Consider the following 19,796-nt stretch of genomic DNA (forward strand, 5'->3'; position numbering starts at 1 on the left):
TAGAACACTGTGCCTGTATAGTGGTGTAGAACACTGTGCCTGTATAGCGGTGTAGAACACTGTGCCTGTATAGAGGTGTAGAACACTGTGCCTGTATAGTGGTGTAGAACACTGTGCCTGTATAGGGGTGTAGAACACTGTGCCTGTATAGTGGTGTAGAACACTGTGCCTGTATAGCGGTGTAGAACACTGTGCCTGTATAGTGGTGTAGAACACTGTGCCTGTATAGTGGTGTAGAGCACTGTGCCTGTATAGTGGTGTAGAACACTGTACCTGTATAGTGGTGTAGAACAGTGAGCCTGTATAGCGGTGTAGAACACTGTGCCTGTATAGCGGTGTAGAACACTGTGCCTGTACAGCGGTGTAGAACACTGTGCCTGTATAGTGGTGTAGAACACTGTGCCTGTATAGAGGTGTAGAACACTGTGCCTGTATAGTGGTGTAGAACACTGTGCCTGTATAGTGGTGTAGAGCACTGTGCCTGTATAGCGGTGTAGAACACTGTGCCTGTATAGTGGTGTAGAACACTGTGCCTGTATAGCGGTGTAGAACACTGTGCCTGTATAGCGGTGTAGAACACTGTGCCTGTATAGCGGTGTAGAACACTGTGCCTGTATAGCGGTGTAGAACACTGTGCCTGTATAGCGGTGTAGAACACTGTGCCTGTATAGCGGTGTAGAACACTGTGCCTGTATAGTGGTGTAGAACACTGTGCCTGTATAGCGGTGTAGAACACTGTGCCTGTATAGAGTGTAGAACACTGTGCCTGTATAGCGGTGTAGAACACTGTGCCTGTATAGCGGTGTAGAACACTGTGCCTGTATAGCGGTGTAGAACACTGTGCCTGTATAGCGGTGTAGAACACTGTGCCTGTATAGCGGTGTAGAACACTGTGCCTGTATAGCGGTGTAGAACACTGTGCCTGTATAGCGGTGTAGAACACTGTGCCTGTATAGCGGTGTAGAACACTGTGCCTGTATAGCGGTGTAGAACACTGTGCCTGTATAGCGGTGTAGAACACTGTGCCTGTATAGCGGTGTAGAACACTGTGCCTGTATAGCGGTGTAGAACACTGTGCCTGTATAGCGGTGTAGAACACTGTGCCTGTATAGCGGTGTAGAACACTGTGCCTGTATAGCGGTGTAGAACACTGTGCCTGTATAGCGGTGTAGAACACTGTGCCTGTATAGCGGTGTAGAACACTGTGCCTGTATAGCGGTGTAGAACACTGTGCCTGTATAGCGGTGTAGAACACTGTGCCTGTATAGCGGTGTAGAACACTGTGCCTGTATAGCGGTGTAGAACACTGTGCCTGTATAGTGGTGTAGAACACTGTGCCTTGCAGTAACACACATAGGGAGTCTGCTGTGGTAGTGACATAATACTGTGAGTCCCTATGACATGCAGATGACAGGTGTCGCTCTTAGAATCACTGCACACTTCACTTATTGGGGCAGTCACGGGGCCAAAACTGACCAAATAACTCCAGTGTGAACTCAGCCTTACAGGTCGATGTTAGCGCCAAGAAGAAGCGCACTCCTTTTACACCCTCGTCAGCTGATTCCACATAGATGTCTACAGAACCTGTTCTATTAACCCCTTATACAAGTAGAGTCCCCGGACAGAGTGGAGAGGGGTCAGCAGTAAGTCTGTGGTGACGTCACTGATTATTTTGCCCTCCCTCTGATCCGTCAGAACAATAACCCCCAAAAAACGGATCCTGTCTGTGGAGCATCCGCCTTCACTCGGTCAGCATTTGCTCAGTAATCCATCAGTATTGCTAATGCCAAAAAACGCAGTGGATCCAAAACAGAGATGACACGTGAATGGAATATTTTCATGTCTTCTGTGTTTTGTACCCACTTTGGCTACCAAATCACCAGCCAATTCTGATAGACCATACAGGCCTCACAGCCGCTACACAGACAGGATCCGTTGTGCGTCTCATTGTTCCTTCCTTCTGACAGATCAGAAGAAGGGTCAAATAAATGATGTCAGCCAGGCCGAAAGGCAAAATAGATGGCCCAGTCACTGAAGTGGGAGGGTGGGAAAAGCATGAGAAGGTCCACAGAGTGGCCCTGTGACATGGTTGAGAGGTAGAAGCACCATAAGGAGGCCACCGAGTGGCACAATAACAGTGTGGAGGTGGCGGCAGCATCAGAAGGGCCACAGAGTGGCACAACGACAGAGTCTGGAGTTGGCAGCAGTATGAGGAGGCCAACGAGTGGCACAATGACAGAGTGTGGAGGTGGCGCCAGCAGCAGCTGCATCAGGAGACCACAAAGTGACCTGGTGACAGAGTGGGGCGGTGGGTGGCAATACCAGTACTCGCTAATAAAGGTGGGTGAAAGAACAAGCACTTGGCATCAGCTGTGTGGCATCAGGTGGGTGGCAGCATCAGAATAGTAGCTGAGGCAGGTAGCCAGAAGAATCCAGTCTCTTTTGTCAAAGTGTTGGTGTGGCACCATGGATGATCTAGTCTGATCAGTGGCGGATCCAGAGCCTGGTCTCGGTAGGGGCACTTCCCTGAGCAATAGGAGATTATGGGGCCCCTGTGTCCCCGCCCACCCTCAAGCCACCCCCACACACAGCCCCACCCACATATCGCGCCCCCACACCTCTTACATCCAGTGATGTCTCCTCTGTTGTAGACGTTCTCTTTCCTCATCTTCTCCATTCAGACCAGACCGCCATGATGAGTTCTTTCAGCCTTCTCTCATCTCTGCAGAGTTTGACAGACAGACATCTTGGTTTCCTACTTTTTCCTCCCACCTTCTCCAATATCCCATTATGCAGCCCCAATACTGAGACGCTGTGCCCCCCAAAACTATACTGCAGAAACAGATAAACCCCCTGAAAATACTAGTTACACACAGATAGCGCCCCCTTCAATAATTATTGGAACACAATGCCCTAAAAAATAACTGCACCCAGCAAATAGCGTCCCTGACACTAATAGTGTAACCATAATGTCCCCCAAAAATAACTGTGCTAAGCTGATACTGTGCCAGGGGCGCCCCCCACAGTAATAGTGCTCCCCAAAATCCCAACATAGTAATTATTCTGTGCCAGAGTGCACTTAGTAGTAATAGTGCTCCTACAGCGCCCCCAACAGTAATTGTGACCTCCACTAGAAAGGATGACTAATAAATCATTTGATGCATGTATCTTTACAGAGGAAGATGTTCTAAGTTTGCTGTCTAAGGTGAAGACAAATAAGTCACAGGGGCCTGATGAGATACACCCAAAATTATTTAAAAGAGCTTAGTGGTGAGCTGGCCAAAACCGCTAACAGATTTATTTAACCAATCATTAGTAACAGGAGTCGTCCCGGAAGATTGGAAAATTGGCAAATGTCGGTGCCCATTCACAAGAAAGGTAGTAGGGAGGAATCGAGCAACTATAGACCAGTGAGTCTGACATCAATAGTAGGCAAATTAATGGAAACCCTATTAATGGATAGGAATGTGGAACATCTAAAATCCCATGGATTGCAAGATGAAAAACAACATGGGTTTACTTCAGGGAGATCATGTCAAACAAATCTTATAGATTTTTTTGACTGGGTGACTAAAATAATAGACTAGTAGAGGTGCAGTAGACATCGCATATCTAGACTTTAGTAAGGCTTTTGACACTGTCCCACATCGAAGACTTATCAATAAACTGCAGTCATTGAGCATGGACTTCCCATATTGTTGAGTGGATTAGGCAGTGGCTGAGTGACAGACAACAAGGGGTTTGTAGTCAATGGAGAACATTCAAAACAAGGTCTTGGTTACCAGTGGGGTTCCACAGGGATCTGTACTGGACGAATTTTGTTTAATATCTTCATAAGTGAGATTGCAAAAGGCCCTCGATGGGAAGGTTTGTCTTTTTGCTGATGACACAAAGATATGTAACAGGGTTGATGTTCCTGGAGGGAAACGCCAAATGGAAAAGGATTTAGGAAAACTAGAAGAATGGTCAGAACTCTGGAAACTGAAATTTAATGTGGATAAGTGCAAGATAATGCACCTGGGGCGTAAAAACCCAAGGGCAGAATATAGAATATTTGACACAGTCCTGACCTCAGTATCTGAGGAAAGGGATTTAGGAGTAATTATTTCAGAAGACTTAAAGGTGGGAAGACAATGTAATAGGGCAGCACGAAATGCCAGCAGAATGCTTGGATGTATAGGGAGAGGTATAAGCAGTAGAAAGAGTGAAGTGCTTATGCCGCTGTACAGAACACTGGTGAGACCTCACTTGGAGTATTGTGCGCAGTACTGGAGGCCATATCTCCAGAAGGATATAGATACTCTAGAGAGAGTTCAGAGAAGAGCTACTAAACTAGTCCATGGATTGCAGGATAAAACTTACCAGGAAAGGTTAAAGGACCTTAATATGTATAGCTTGGAAGAAAGAAGAGACAGAGGGGATATGATAGAAACTGCTAAATACATAAAGGGAATCAACTCGGTAAAGGAGGAGAGCATATTTAAAAGAAGAAAAACTGCTACAAGAGGACACAGTTTTAAATTAGAGGGGCAAAGGTTTAAAAGTAATATCAGGAAGTATTACCTTACTGAGAGAGTAGTGGATGCATGGAATAGCCTTCCTGCAGAAGTGGTAGCTGCAAATACAGTGAAGGAGGTTAAGCATGCATGGGATAGGCATAAGGCTATCCTTCATAAGATAGGGCCGGGGGCTATCCATAGTACTCAGTATATTGGGCAGACTAGATGGGCCAAATGGGTCTTATCTGCCGATACATTCTATGTTTCTATGTTTCTATGTGTCCCAGAAGTAATAATGCTCCCATAGTCCCCCAGTTGTAATAAAGCCCCCTTATAATGTGCGCCAGTACAAAAAAAAGCTCCGTTGTGTGGCAGTAAAAAAAAAAAAAAATATCTCCTCTTAGTGCCCCCAGCAGAGTCAATGTCCCCAGAATGCCCTCATGTGATCCAATGACACGTACTGTGTGCCACTAGAAAAAACACTTAGTGCCCCCAGTTCAGCTAAGGTGCCCATAGTGCCCCTATAATTTGTGCCAGTATAAAATACCCCTTAGTGCCCCCAGAAGATGCCCCCATAGTGCTCCTCCCCCGTCCTATATAGTGCCCCCAGAAGATGCCCCCATAGTGCTCCTCCCCTGTCCTATATAGTGCCCCCAGAAGATGCCCCCATAGTGCTCCTCCCCTGTCCTATATAGTGCCCCCAGAAGATGCCCCCATAGTGCTCCTCCCCGTCCTATATAGTGCCCCCAGAAGATGCCCCCATAGTGCTCCTCCCCTGTCCTATATAGTGCCCCCAGAAGATGCCCCCATAGTGCTCCTCCCCGTCCTATATAGTGCCCCCAGAAGATGCCCCCATAGTGCTCCTCCCCGTCCTATTTAGTGCCCCTAGAAGATGCCCCCATAGTGCTCCTCCCCGTCCTATATAGTGCCCCCAGAAGATGCACCCATTGTTCTCCTCCCCGTCCTATATAGTGCCCCCAGAAGATGCCCCCAGAGTGCTCCTCCCCGTCCTATATAGTGCCCCCAGAAGATGCCCCCATTGTTCTCCTCCCCGTCCTATATAGTGCCCCCAGAAGATGCCCCCAGAGTGCTCCTCCCCGTCCTATATAGTGCCCCCAGAAGATGCACCCATTGTTCTCCTCCCCGTCCTATATAGTGCCCCCAGAAGATGCACCCATTGTTCTCCTCCCCGTCCTATATAGTACCCCCAGAAGATGCCCCCATAGTGCTCCTTCCCGTCCCCATAGTGCCCTTCATAATGTGGCAGTATAAAATGCCCCTATAGACTGCCCCACATAGATGCCCCCATAATGCTTCTCTCCCCCCTTCCCCATAGTGGCACCAAAATGGGTGCCAGTATTAAATGCCCCTATATAATCCCCCATAGTGCTCTTTTCCCCCCTTCTCCATAGTGCCCCCCCATAATGTGCCAGTATATAGAGCCCCCATTAGATACCCCCATAGTGCTCCCCCCATAATGTGCCAATGTATAGGGCCCCAGTTCCGCCCCGCATACCCATTGGCTCTCCAACAGGTGGTTAAGGTGGCGATACCCTTTATAAAGTCCAGCAGCAGCAGCGTCGTCTCTATTCGATGCTGTCCGGAGCCCCTGATGAAGCCAGATTAGCTGGTGAAACGTGTTGGGGGCAGAGTTTAGTGTTTTTTAGCTTCTGAAACCTGTCTGTTCCACGTGAAAAGTGCAGTCCCGCGTCAGTACACAGTTCCACAAGCGAATAGTGGCTGAATTATACGAACACACGCAGGACGTTTTAAGCCCTGAGCGCTATATAGATAGCAAGTGAGTGACCTGGGGCGGTGCACCCCAGCGCGCTCATCGCAGCTAGAGCACAGTCCAGCTCACTGCAGACTGGGCTTCAGACATCCAGCTGACTGCAGACTGGGCTTCAGACATCCAGCTCACTGCAGACTGGGCTTCAGACATCCAGCTCACTGCAGACTGGTGCTTCAGACATCCAGCTCACTGCAGACTGGGCTTCAGACATCCAGCTCACTGCAGACTGGGCTTCAGACATCCAGCTCACTGCAGACTGGGCTTCAGACATCCACCTCACTGCAGACTGGGCTTCAGACATCCAGCTCACTGCAGACTGGCTTCAGACATCCACCTCACTGCAGACTGGGCTTCAGACATCCAGCTCACTGCAGACTGGGCTTCAGACCTCCAGCTCACTGCAGACTGGGCTTCAGACATCCAGCTGACTGCAGACTGGGCTTCAGACATCCAGCTGACTGCAGACTGGGCTTCAGACATCCAGCTCACTGCAGACTGGGCTTCAGACATCCAGCTGACTGCAGACTGGGCTTCAGACATCCAGCTGACTGCAGACTGGGCTTCAGACATCCAGCTGACTGCAGACTGGGCTTCAGACATCCAGCTGACTGCAGACTGGGCTTCAGACATCCAGCTGACTGCAGACTGGGCTTCAGACATCCAGCTGACTGCAGACTGGGCTTCAGACATCCAGCTCACTGCAGACTGGGCTTCAGACATCCAGCTCACTGCAGACTGGGCTTCAGACATCCAGCTCACTGCAGACTGGGCTTCAGACATCCAGCTCACTGCAGACTGGGCTTCAGACATCCAGCTCACTGCAGACTGGGCTTCAGACATCCAGCTCACTGCAGACTGGGCTTCAGACATCCAGCTCACTGCAGACTGGGCTTCAGACATCCAGCTCACTGCAGACTGGGCTTCAGACATCCAGCTCACTGCAGACTGGGCTTCAGACATCCAGCTGACTGCAGACTGGGCTTCAGACATCCAGCTGACTGCAGACTGGGCTTCAGACATCCAGCTCACTGCAGACTGGGCTTCAGACATCCAGCTCACTGCAGACTGGGCTTCAGACATCCAGCTCACTGCAGACTGGGCTTCAGACATCCAGCTCACTGCAGACTGGGCTTCAGACATCCAGCTCACTGCAGACTGGGCTTCAGACATCCAGCTCACTGCAGACTGGGCTTCAGACATCCAGCTCACTGCAGACTGGGCTTCAGACATCCAGCTCACTGCAGACTGGGCTTCAGACATCCAGCTCACTGCAGACTGGGCTTCAGACATCCAGCTCACTGCAGACTGGGCTTCAGACATCCAGCTTACTGCAGACTGGGCTTCAGACATCCAGCTCACTGCAGACTGGGCTTCAGACATCCAGCTCACTGCAGACTGGGCTTCAGACATCCAGCTCACTGCAGACTGGGCTTCAGACATCCACCTCACTGCAGACTGGGCTTCAGACATCCACCTCACTGCAGACTGGGCTTCAGACATCCAGCTCACTGCAGACTGGGCTTCAGACATCCAGCTGACTGCAGACTGGGCTTCAGACATCCAGCTGACTGCAGACTGGGCTTCAGACAGTTGTAATCCTCTTTAGCTCACAGTTATTTAAGTATTTCTTAAACACTTTATTAAAAGTTAAGTTTTATCATCTGGGACAAGTGAGGTTATTGGCCGAATTAGGCTTTAGTTGTTGATGATTTATGAAACCCTTCCCAGGTAGGGTCGTAATTGTTCATTATATGCAGGGCGCATCGCTCGGCCCTCCTTGACGCAGCGCAGACACCATGTTCTTCCTGTTGTCGGTCACTATGGTTCCAATTTTGAGTAGTCGGGGAGAAAGCCAGGATTTGATTTTTTGATGAAGGACACGGAGCAGTTCCTCCCCTGTGTGACTCCATTCGCCCAGGCAAAGAAGGTGCAGAACATTGTGACACCGCCGTGCCCTGCACATGTGGTATGCTGGAGGAGCACTGTGACTTGTCCCTGCAGTGGAGGCTGAGGACACGGTGGAGGATGAGGAGGCAGAGGCGGACATTGTCGCAGGACCAGCGGTGTGAGAACGTGGAGGCGGATGCGGTGTGACCTGGCTAAGTTGCTGGTGTGGCTGTGCAGGAACCACATTCACCCAGTGGGCCATAAAGGACATGTATTGTCCCTGACCGTAGTTACAGCTTCACAGGTCGGCGCTGCCGTGGCAGACACCGACAGGCTCAAGGACTGGCCCACCTTCTGTTCTACATACGTGTGCAGGGCTGGTACTGCCTTTTTGGCAAAGAAATGACGGCTTCGGACTCTCCACCTCGGCTCAGAACAAGCCATCAGTTCTCTAAAAGGTGCAGAGTCCACCACTTGGAAAGGGAGGGACTGCAGCACCAGCACATTCAGCTTCTGCGCCGTTGGATGAGTGCGCGCATACTGTTGTGTCTTGGCAACCGCTTCAGTGATCGATTGCTGACGGAGTGACGAGGAGTAGGAGGAGCATCGGGACCAGCAGATGATGGGAAGGACAGACCTCTGCACCACTATTTCCCGGGCAGGTAGGCTGCTGCGAAGCAGGTGGTCTACCCGGTGCCCGTTTGGCTCCCGACCTCCCACTGCTGCCACCCTGCTGACTACCGGCCACCCTATCGACTTGATGCCTCTCAGGCAAGCTGCCACTCTCTTCTCCTGATGATGATGAAGCCCCTTCTGCACCCGGCTCCCAAGTACGATCGGCTTCATCATCATCGAGTACTGCCTGCACGTCACTGATGTCCTCCTCAACGGTCTCTGGGTCAGGAGCGCTCGCAACACCAGCTCCCACGCCACTCTCCTCATCACTACTTGCCCGCGGCGGATGTCTCCTCCAGATCTTGGCTGGCCAGTAGCTGCTGACTGTCCTCTAGTACCTCATCCTCGCTGTATAGTGGAGCTGAGCCCACAGCATGCAAAACTTCTGTGGGTGATGGAACAGCAAAGGACAGAGGCAGGTTGAGGACAGGTGAGGGTTGCCAACTAAGGGTTGTGTCTGACCAACTCACCGACTGTTGGCTGAGGGTGTCTGAGGTCACTTGGGATGACGTGGATGACAGAGTTAACCAATCAAGAACCTCTGGGTTGTTGGTCAAGACACGACCGCTAGATGACACCGGAAGCTCAGGCCTCTCGCTGCGACTCCTGCTGCCTCGGCCCCTTACTCTGCTGCGACCTCTGCCTGCGCCAGAAACGTAGTCTGCCTGCTACGGGAATTTCAAGTGAGGTCTACAGTGGATTTCTCTACTGCTGCAAAGAATTGCTATACTTTAACAAAGGGCCCATGCCTACACGTTAGATATGAATGCTACAGTGAGCGGTGCCCAGTGTAATAGAATACAGTGACTGCACCGGGCCCCGCTGCCATTCCAATCCCCCATAACAGTGCCATCCACAGATCCCCCATAACAGTGCCATCCACAGATCCCCCCCATAACAGTGTCATCCACAGATCCCCTCCATAACAGTGCCATCCACAGATCCCCCATAATAGTGCCATCCACAGATCCCCCTTAACAGTGTCATCTACAGATCCCCCCATAACAGTGTCATCCATAGATCCCCTCCCACTGCCATCCACAGATCCCCCATACCCCCATCCCTACACATCTACAGATCCCCCCATAACAGTGTCATCCCCCCTCCATAACAGTGTCATCCACAGATCCCCCCCATAACAGTGTCATCCACAGACAACCATTAGTTCAAAACCCACCAAAAGCACACCTTTTGGTTCAAAATTTTTTTTTTCTTATTTTCCTCCTTAAAAACCTAGGTGCGTCTTTATAGGGTGAAAAATACGGTACAATAATACTGCCTTCTATGTGTTTCTGAACAGATGGAAAGTCTTGAGTGATTCTGATCGTTTTCTTTGTAGCTGAGAGTAGTGTCATTGGCTGTGCGGCGGATGATGGGGTTCCTCCTAGCTCAGGGCCATGGAGTGGTGTATGATTATAATTCCGGTATTTTGGGGGAGTTGTCTGGTACTCGGTTCAGTACAAAGGTGAAGATCTTTCTCCTTCAGCATCATGGTAAATGATGTCCTGGGAGATTATTCGAGAAGACTCCTATCATCTGCTGTAGACATGAGGTATCCGTTCTGCTTGTCATCAAGGTCACGGTGGCCGACCTTCGTCATGGAGTCCACGCTCCCGGCTGCTCTGAAGAGCGCTGGTCGCCTCATTGTTATGCATAGGTAGCTGATGCTGAGTGATAAGAGCTCATCATGATTACAGCTCTGGAGCACCTATCAACCTACAAGTGCTGAACCGTGGAGCCTGGTAATAGCAGTATGGTCCTTGTCATAGGGATGTAGCGGCACAACTCACACCGCCAGCTCATACACTAATGCAGATGTAGCTGGGCTGACCTTGTCTGCGGAACCTGTCCATGGGCTGTGTCTGATATTGTGTAAAATGGTCGAGGCTGCAGTACCAGAGGCCGCCTGTAGGGGGAAAACATATAAACAAAAACTGCTCTGCTACATCTGTATTATGTGTTACCGGCTACGAAAGCAAAGGCCTTGTGTTTCACTGTGACAGTATGGTCTCCACAACGTGGCAACATGTGGCACACCCTGCCCGCACCAGCTAGGGAGCAGAGTCTCTTGGTCTCCTACTTGTGGGCAGTTGTCATGGTGATTGGAGTGTCCCTTTAAGGAGAACTGTAAAGTATTCATTTCCTGACGCACCCAGAGCTGGAATATTTCAGATTTCTGGATTATTACCCTAATCAGACATGTAAATTAATCCGCTATAAAGCCGGGCCGCCATCCATAGCCCCTGGCAAGTGTGTGATCCGCGTGGGACCAGATCCCACATTCCACGCCCCCGAGCGCCTGTAAATCACATGGAGCAGTGTGTCGGGGGAGTGGTAACTGGGGGGCCCCAATGGTTGCAGCCCATTATTACCATGAGAGGGGCCCGTCTGCTGGAAATAGACCTTAATATTTGTAATGAGGCCGAGGAGAGGGGGACAGATTACAAGAAGGCGGAACACTCCAGGGAGAGCGGCGAGACAGACTGTGACCGAGAGAGCGGCGAGACAGACTGTGACCGAGAGAGCGGCGAGACAGACTGTGACCGAGAGGGCGGCGAGACAGACTGTGACCGAGAGAGCGGCGAGACAGACTGTGACCGAGAGAGCGGCGAGACAGACTGTGACCGAGAGAGCGGCGAGACAGACTGTGACCGAGAGAGCGGCGAGACAGACTGTGACCGAGAGAGCGGCGAGACAGACTGTGACCGAGAGAGCGGCGAGACAGGCTGTGACCGAGAGAGCGGCGAGACAGACTGTGACCGAGAGAGCGGCGAGACAGGCTGTGACCGAGAGAGCGGCGAGACAGACTGTGACCGAGAGAGCGGCGAGACAGACTGTGACCGAGAGAGCGGCGAGACAGACTGTGACCGAGAGAGCGGCGAGACAGACTGTGACCGAGAGAGCGGCGAGACAGGCTGTGACCGAGAGAGCAGCGAGACAGGCTGTGACCGAGAGAGCGGCGAGACAGGCTGTGACCGAGAGAGCGGCGAGACAGGCTGTGACCGAGAGAGCGGCGAGACAGGCTGTGACCTAGAGTACAGCAAGATAGACTATAACCAAGAGTACAGCGAGACAAAGATAGGAAAGGAAAAAAGAAATAGCGCAATTTTTTTTAAACTAAATCTAAAAAAAATAAAAATAATTGATAACAAATAAAAACAAATATAATAAAAAAATTGAAATGAAAAATAAATCAAAATAGAAAATAATATAAGATAAATAGAAGGGAAAATAATACACACCGTTTTCACACATTGTAAACATTTTGTAAAAAATTAAATAGTGTTTGAAAACTAAACTGATGACCATTAGGGAGCAGAGTACCCCCGACATCCTGTGCAGAGTACCCGGACATCCTGTGCAGAGTACCCCCGACATCCTGTGCAGAGTACCCCCGACATCCTGTGCAGAGTACCCCCGACATCCTGTGCAGAGTACCCCCGACATCCTGTGCAGAGTACCCCCGACATCCTGTGCAGAGTACCCCCGACATCCTGTGCAGAGTACCCCCGACATCCTGTGCAGAGTACCCCCGACATCCTGTGCAGAGTACCCCCGACATCCTGTGCAGAGTACCCCCGACATCCTGTGCAGAGTACCCCCGACATCCTGTGCAGAGTACCCCCGACATCCTGTGCAGAGTACCCCCGACATCCTGTGCAGAGTACCCCCGACATCCTGTGCAGAGTACCCCCGACATCCTGTGCAGAGTACCCCCGACATCCTGTGCAGAGTACCCCCGACATCCTGTGCAGAGTACCCCCGACATCCTGTGCAGAGTACCCACGACATCCTGTGCAGAGTACCCCCGACATCCTGTGCAGAGTACCCCCGACATCCTGTGCACGTTGATAAGGGTCCATACATATACCGGGGCTGTCCTTTGCACTGGTTAACCCCGGGCTGTCATGGGGCGTTCCCTGTCTTGTCCTCATGCCCTTTTAGAATGGGATGTTACGAGGACAGTAAGGCTGACATGGTGAGAAGCTACAAGGATATAGAAATGGCTGATAGCAGCTGCAATCAGCAACTTCCAGTCCAGGAACAGCCGCTCCGAAGCACAAAATGCAGCTGAAACAAGTGAGACAAATGAACTTTTATAAGCACACAGGGCCTAGATCGTGTGAAAACCCCCTAAAGAGTTAAACAAGTTCAGCTCTGCTACATCCGCAATGTTAGTAAGCGATGCAGGGCTCAGCGTGCAGTCACCATGGAGACGGGGTGCAGGCCGCTGTCTACAGGCACCATTGTTGTGTTCAGACAAGGCCTCAGAAGGATATAAAACGCCTCCTAAACAATGCAGCCGATGGAGAGGACGCGCCCCCGCCATGTATTCACCGCAGCTACCCCCTATGGCACTGAAATCAATACCACGAGTGATCTGCCGTAACTAGACCCTGGGATACGCGGTGTTAATAGCTATAATCAGCGCCCCTCTATAATCAGGCGGCATGACGGTATGTGTGGCATCGAAATAACGGGCATTTACCGTGTCTTACCGAGAGATCGAGAAATTCCCGGATTCTAGATTGTCCACCTAAGAAATTCTTATGGTGCTCATTGGTCTATCCATCCAGTCTTTGGTAGTCCTTGGATGGTTCCCATCCATGAGAGCATCTGCAGAGGAGCAGAAACCAGTATGGAGACCTCTGCTGATGGTGGATGTCCTCAAGTACATGAGGGCCCAGTGCTTGTTGGTCTATTCATCCAGTCTTTTGGTAGTTCTTGAATAGTTCCCATCCACGAGAGCATCTGCAGAGGAGCAGAAACCAGTATGGAGACCTCTGCTGATGGTGAATCTCCTCAAGTACAAGAGGACCTGGTGGTTGTTGGTCTATCCATCAAGTCTTTGGTAGTCCTTGGATGGTTCCCATCTCCATAATTGGTGGAGGACATCTGGAGAGATATCCACCATCCATGAGATGGAGTAGTGGTCTCCTTGTGGTTCATCAGCTATGGTAACCTCAGGTTCTGCAGGGAGCTGTAGTTTCTCTACAGGTTGGAGGACAGTGGGATTGAGGAGAGGCCAACCAGAGCTGCCCCTAGTGCATGGGCACATTAGGAGCCACAAGGACCGTCACGACCGCTCAGGTGGGCCCTTCCTTACCTTTCCACTTGCCTCGACGTGAGTCACTTTGAAAGCAAAATTGTCTCACTTTTATCGGGCAATGTCTATGGTATATCTGTCTGCATGAGAATGAATAGAATGAGAAATTGTGGAAAGGTAGTGGTGGACACATCGGAGGGAAATCTCCCAGCATGCTCTGCCAAGCAGTATTGCCTGTAGTAATGTGGTGCCAGCTGCTGGTAGATGATGTGAGTAATCCTCTTTCTGCTCTCGGGTCAGGCTGGCATAGTTTATTGGACTTAGGGCATCACTGACGATAAATTCTCTCTCGTCCTCGCAGGCCGGATGACATCATCTGGAGCCGTCTTAATGACACATTACCGGAACGAGCTCAAGTCCAGGGTGAACTCCTGACATTTCCATCTCTCAGCCTGCAAGACAATGGAACCTACACCTGCCAGGTCTCCAACAAGCATGGCCGTTCCTCTGACCAATACGTGCTGGTTGTGTACGGTGAGTGGTGGGCATGCTGCCAGGAGGGGTTGTAGAGGATAAAATGGATGCTGGCAGAGAATCAGCTTAATATAGAGTGTAATGGTGCATATAGATCAGGGTGGAGGATTATACTGGTGACACTGGAAAAATGTGAATATCGTGCAAAAGTTCATTTATTTCAGTAATGCAGCTTAAAATTAGAATATTGTGAAATGTTGAATATTCTCGGCTCAAAGTGTCACACTCTAGTCAGCTAATTAGTCCATACCCCCTGAGCAAAGGGGACCTGAGATTGTGGACGTTGGGTTCATAAAGCTGTGATAGCCATAATCATCCAAATTATAACAAACTAGTAGAAGGACCCGGCGTTGCACAGGTATATTTCATCTATGTCAGTTCATGTTGCCATGGGACCTTTACAGTATCCCGACCCTTTAAACAAATGACCTCCACAGTGCCCGCCCTATTAACAGTGATCTCCACAGTGCCCACCTCCCTTTAACAGTGCCCCTCCTTTAACCATGAACTCCACAGTGCCCCGCCCTTTTAACATTGAACCACTCCCTTTAACAGTGACCTTCATAGTGCAGCCGCCCCTTTAACAGTAACCTCCAAAGTGCTCCGCCCCTTTAATAGTGACCTACACAGTGTCCGCACCCTTTAACAAGGACTCCACAGTGCACGCCCCATTACAGTGATCTCACAGTGCCAGCTCCTTTAACCATGACCTCCACAGTGCCCCCCCTTTAACTGTGACCTCCACAGTGCCCGACCCTTTAACATTGACCACCCCTTTAACAGTGACCTTCATAGTGGCCGCCCCTTTAACAGTAACCTCCACAGTGCCTGCCCGTTTAATAGTGAACTCCACAGTGTCCGCCCCTTTAACAGTGATCTCCACAATGCCCGCCCCTTTAACAGTGACCACCCCTTTAACAGTGACCTCCACAGTGCCTGCCCCTTTAACATTGACCACCCCTTAAACAGTGACCTTCATAATGGCCGCCCCTTTAACAGTAATATCCACAGTGCCCGCCCCTTTAACAGTGACTTCCAGTGCCCGTCCCTTTAACAGAGACCTCCAGTGCCCATCCCTTACCAGTGACCTCCACAGTGCCCGACCCTTTAACAGTGACCTCCACAGTGCCCGCCCTTTAACATTGACCACCCCTTTAACAATGACCTCCACAGTGCACGCCCCGTTAACAGTGATCTCCACAGTGCAAGCTCCTTAACCATGACCTCCACAGTGCCCCCCTTTAACTGTGACCTCCACAGTGCCGCCCCCCTTTAACATTGACCACCCCTTTAACAGTGACCTCCACAGTGCCTGCCACTTTAAACTGTGACCTCCACAGTGCCCGCCCCCTTTAACAGTGACCACCCCTTTAAAACATTGACCTCCACAGTGTCCGCCCCTTTAACATTGACCACCCCTTAAACAGTGACCTTCATAATGGCCGCCCCTTTAACAGTAATATCCACAGTGCCCGCCCCTTTAACAGTGACTTCCACAGTGCCCGTCCCTTTAACAGAGACCTCCAGCGCCCATCCCTTTACCAGTGACCTCCACAGTGCCCGACCCTTGAACAGTGACCTCCACAGTGCCCACCTCTTTAATAGTGACCTCCACATCCACGCCCCTTAACAGTGACTTTCCACAGTGCCCCGACCCTTTAACAATGACCTCCACAGTGCACGCCCCATTAACAGTGATCTCCACAGTGCAAGCTCCTTTAACCATGACCTCTCACAGTGCCCCCCTTTAACTGTGACCTCCACATGCCCGCCCCTTTAACATTGACCACCCCTTTAACAGTGACCTCCACAGTGCCTGCCACTTTAACTGTGAACTCCACGGCGCCGTCCAATTTTAATAGTGGCCCCTGCCCCCCCATGCATGTAGCAGTGTAGTTGTGCCGTTCTGCTAAAACCTCTGATCAACCTGGAGTAGGACCTGCGAGCTTCTATTGGGTCATAAGGGACATGTGACCGTGTAAATGGCAGTTCGGATTTAAGTGAAAGACTTGCAGGCTTGTATTGGCTAATGCAGGCCTTTTTGGGGGAATATCTCAGGAACGGTACGTCCTAGAGAGCTGAGACCCGGTCTTAAACCTTCCCGGACACCTGATGTACCTGTGTGCCAAATTTGGTGAAGATCGGTCCAGTCGTTTGGTCGCGCATAAAGAACAGACAGAACAGAAACTCCTTTTTATATATATAAAAGCTAAAGGCTTGAAATATCTCGCTTTGCATGTAATGAGTCCATATATTTGTTTCACCTTTTAAAGTTGCATTACTGAAATAAACTAACTTTGCACAATATTCTTAATTTTTCGGGTTTCACCTGTAGAAGCTGGCAAGCATGAAATCTGGAGTCATTCTGGACATCTGCTAGGCAGTTCGGGCAGGAGCCTATAGGCTTTTGGCACTGGGGGCTCTAAGCTCCCTGTGTATGGGTGCATATGGGAGGCTCGGAGAATCCCCTGGCTCTGTGCTATATCCCAGTATTATCCAGTGGAGGCTGTGTACTGGTGCCATCCTTTCATGCCTAACATTTACATTGTCTGCTACAGATCCGGAGCGATCATCGAAGCCCAGACTCAAGTCCCTTATGCGATCATTGTGGCATCTTGGCACTTCTGGTCTTTCTCGTCATCTGCGTCCTCATTGTCATGGTCTGGTGTTCTGTCCGGCAAAAGGTAAGAAAAGGTGGTGTCCATAATAGGAGCGCCGAGCACATTGCTTTCCTGACCAATAGTTGGCGTTAATGTTAATAACCGACCAATAGGTGGGTAGTGTTAATATCCTGACCAATAGGTGGCGTTATGTTAATACCTGACCAATAGGTGGCGTTGTGTTTAATATCCTGACCAATAGGTGGCGTTATGTTAATATCTGACCAATAGGTGGTGTCGTGTTAATATCCTGACCAATAGGTGGCGTTGTGTTATATCCTGACCAATAGGTGGCGTTGGTTAATAATCCTGACCAATAGTGGCGTTGTGTTGATATCCTGACCAATAGGTGGCGTTGAGTTTAATATCCTGACCAAATAGGTAGCGTTTTGTTAATATCCTGACCATAGGTACGGTTTGTTAATATCCTGACCATAGGTGGCGTTGTGTAATAGCCTGACCAATAGGTGGCATTGTGTTAGTATCCTGACCAATAGGTGGCGTTATGTTAATATCCTGACCAATAGGTGCGTTGTGTTAATATCCTGACCAATAGGTGGCGTTGTGTTAATATCCTGACCAATAGGTGGCGTCGTGTTAATATCCTGACCAATAGGTGGCGTTATGTTAATATCCTGACCAATAGGTGGTGTCGTGTTAATATCCTGACCAATAGGTGGCGTTGTGTTAATATCCTGACCAATAGGTGGCGTTGTGTTAATATCCTGACCAATAGGTGGCGTTGTGTTAGTATCCTGACCAATAGGTTGCGTTGTGTTAATATCCTGACCAATAGGTAGCGTTTTGTTAATATCCTGACCAATAGGTGGCGTTGTGTTAGTATCCTGACCAATAGGTGGCGTTGTGTTAGTATCCTGACCAATAGGTTGCGTTGTGTTAGTATCCTGACCAATAGGTAGCGTTTTGTTAATATCCTGACCAATAAGTTGCGTTGTGTTAATATCCTGACCAATAGGTGGCGATGTGTTAATATCCTGACCAATAGGTGGCGTTGTGTTAGTATCCTGACCAATAGGTTGCGTTGTGTTAATATCCTGACCAATAGTTGGCGTTGTGTTAATATCCTGACCAATAGTTGGCGTTGTGTTAATATCCTGACCAATAGTTGGCGTTGTGTTAATATCCTGACCAATAGGTGGCGTTGTGTTAGTATCCTGACCAATAGGTGGCGTTGTGTTAATATCCTGACCAATAGGTGGCGGCGTGTTAATATCCTGACCAATAGGTGGCGTTGTGTTAGTATCCTGACCAATAGGTTGCGTTGTGTTAATATCCTGACCAATAGGTAGCGTTTTAGGGTACTTTCACACTAGCGTTTTTCTTTTCCGGCGCTGAGTTCTGTCCTAGGGGCTCAAATCCGGAAAAGAACTGATCAGTTTGATCCCCATGCATTCTGAATGGAGAGTCAGTCCTTCAGGATGCATCAGGATGTCTTCAGTTCAGTCTTTTTGACTGATCAGGCTTTTCAGAAAAACGTAGCATGCAGTATTTTTACCTCCGGCCAAAAAGCCTGAACACTTTGACTGAACGCCGGATCAGGCCTTTTCCCATTGACTTGCATTAACGCCGGATCTGGCACTGTGTGTTCAGTCAAAACGGATCCGGCTTTTGCATGTTAAACCCGAAAAATGTGAAAAAAAAGTTAAAGTCCATAAATGGCGGATCCGTTTTTTCCAATGCATTTTTTCATTGTGATCAAAATCCTGATCAGGATTCAAATGTAATCAGTTTTCACACGTTTTTCCGGAGCCGGCGGGCAGTTCCGGTGTCAGAATTGAACGCCGGATTAAAACAACGCTAGTGTGAAAGAAGCCTTAATATCCTGACCAATAGGTAGCGTTTTGTTAATATCCTGACCAATAGGTGGCGTTGTGTTAATATCCTGACCAATAGGTGGCGTTGTGTTAGTATCCTGACCAATAGGTGGCGTTGTGTTAATATCCTGACCAATAGGTGGCGTTTTGTTAATATCCTGACCAATAGGTGGCGTTTTGTTAATATCCTGACCAATAGGTGGCGTTTTGTTAATATCCTGACCAATAGGTAGCGTTTTGTTAATATCCTGACCAATAGGTGGCGTTGTGTTAGTATCCTGACCAATAGGTAGCGTTGTGTTAATATCCTGACCAATAGGTGGCGTTGTGTTAGTATTCTGACCAATAGGTGGCGTTGTGTTAGTATCCTGACCAATAGGTGGCGTTGTGTTAGTATTCTGACCAATAGGTGGCGTTGTGTTAATATCCTGACGAATAGGTGGCGTTGTGTTAATATCCTGACCAATAGGTAGCGTTTTGTTAATATCCTGACCAATAGGTGGCGTTGTGTTAATATCCTGACCAATAGGTGGTGTTGTGTTAATATCCTGACCAATAGGTGGTGCTGTGTTAATATCCTGACCAATAGGTGGCCTTGTGTTAATATCCTGACCAATAGGTGGTGCTGTGTTAGTATCCTGACCAATAGGTGGCGTTGTGTTAATATCCTGACCAATAGGTGGCGTTGTGTTAATATCCTGACCAATAGGTGGCCTTGTGTTAATATCCTGACCAATAGGTGGTGCTGTGTTCGTATCCTGACCAATAGGTGGCATCGTGTTAATATCCTGACCAATAGGTGGCGTTTTGTTAATATCCTGACCAATAGGTGGCGTTGTGTTAGTATCCTGACCAATAGGTGGCGCT

At 49.5% G+C, this 19,796-nt stretch overlaps 1 protein-coding gene across 1 annotated transcript in view; it reads left to right on the forward strand.

The window, feature by feature from the left end:
• The window catches only part of CADM4 (cell adhesion molecule 4), a 246,887-nt gene that overhangs the window by 224,153 nt on the left and 2,938 nt on the right, over positions 1-19,796 (forward strand). Inside the window, 3 exon segments of the mRNA XM_040420095.1 lie at positions 14,262-14,438; positions 16,993-17,039; positions 17,042-17,128. Of these exon segments, the coding sequence (XP_040276029.1) occupies positions 14,262-14,438; positions 16,993-17,039; positions 17,042-17,128 (311 nt within the window).

This window comes from Bufo bufo, chromosome 1 (assembly GCF_905171765.1).
Source record: "Bufo bufo chromosome 1, aBufBuf1.1, whole genome shotgun sequence".
Lineage (NCBI taxonomy): Eukaryota > Metazoa > Chordata > Amphibia > Anura > Bufonidae > Bufo > Bufo bufo.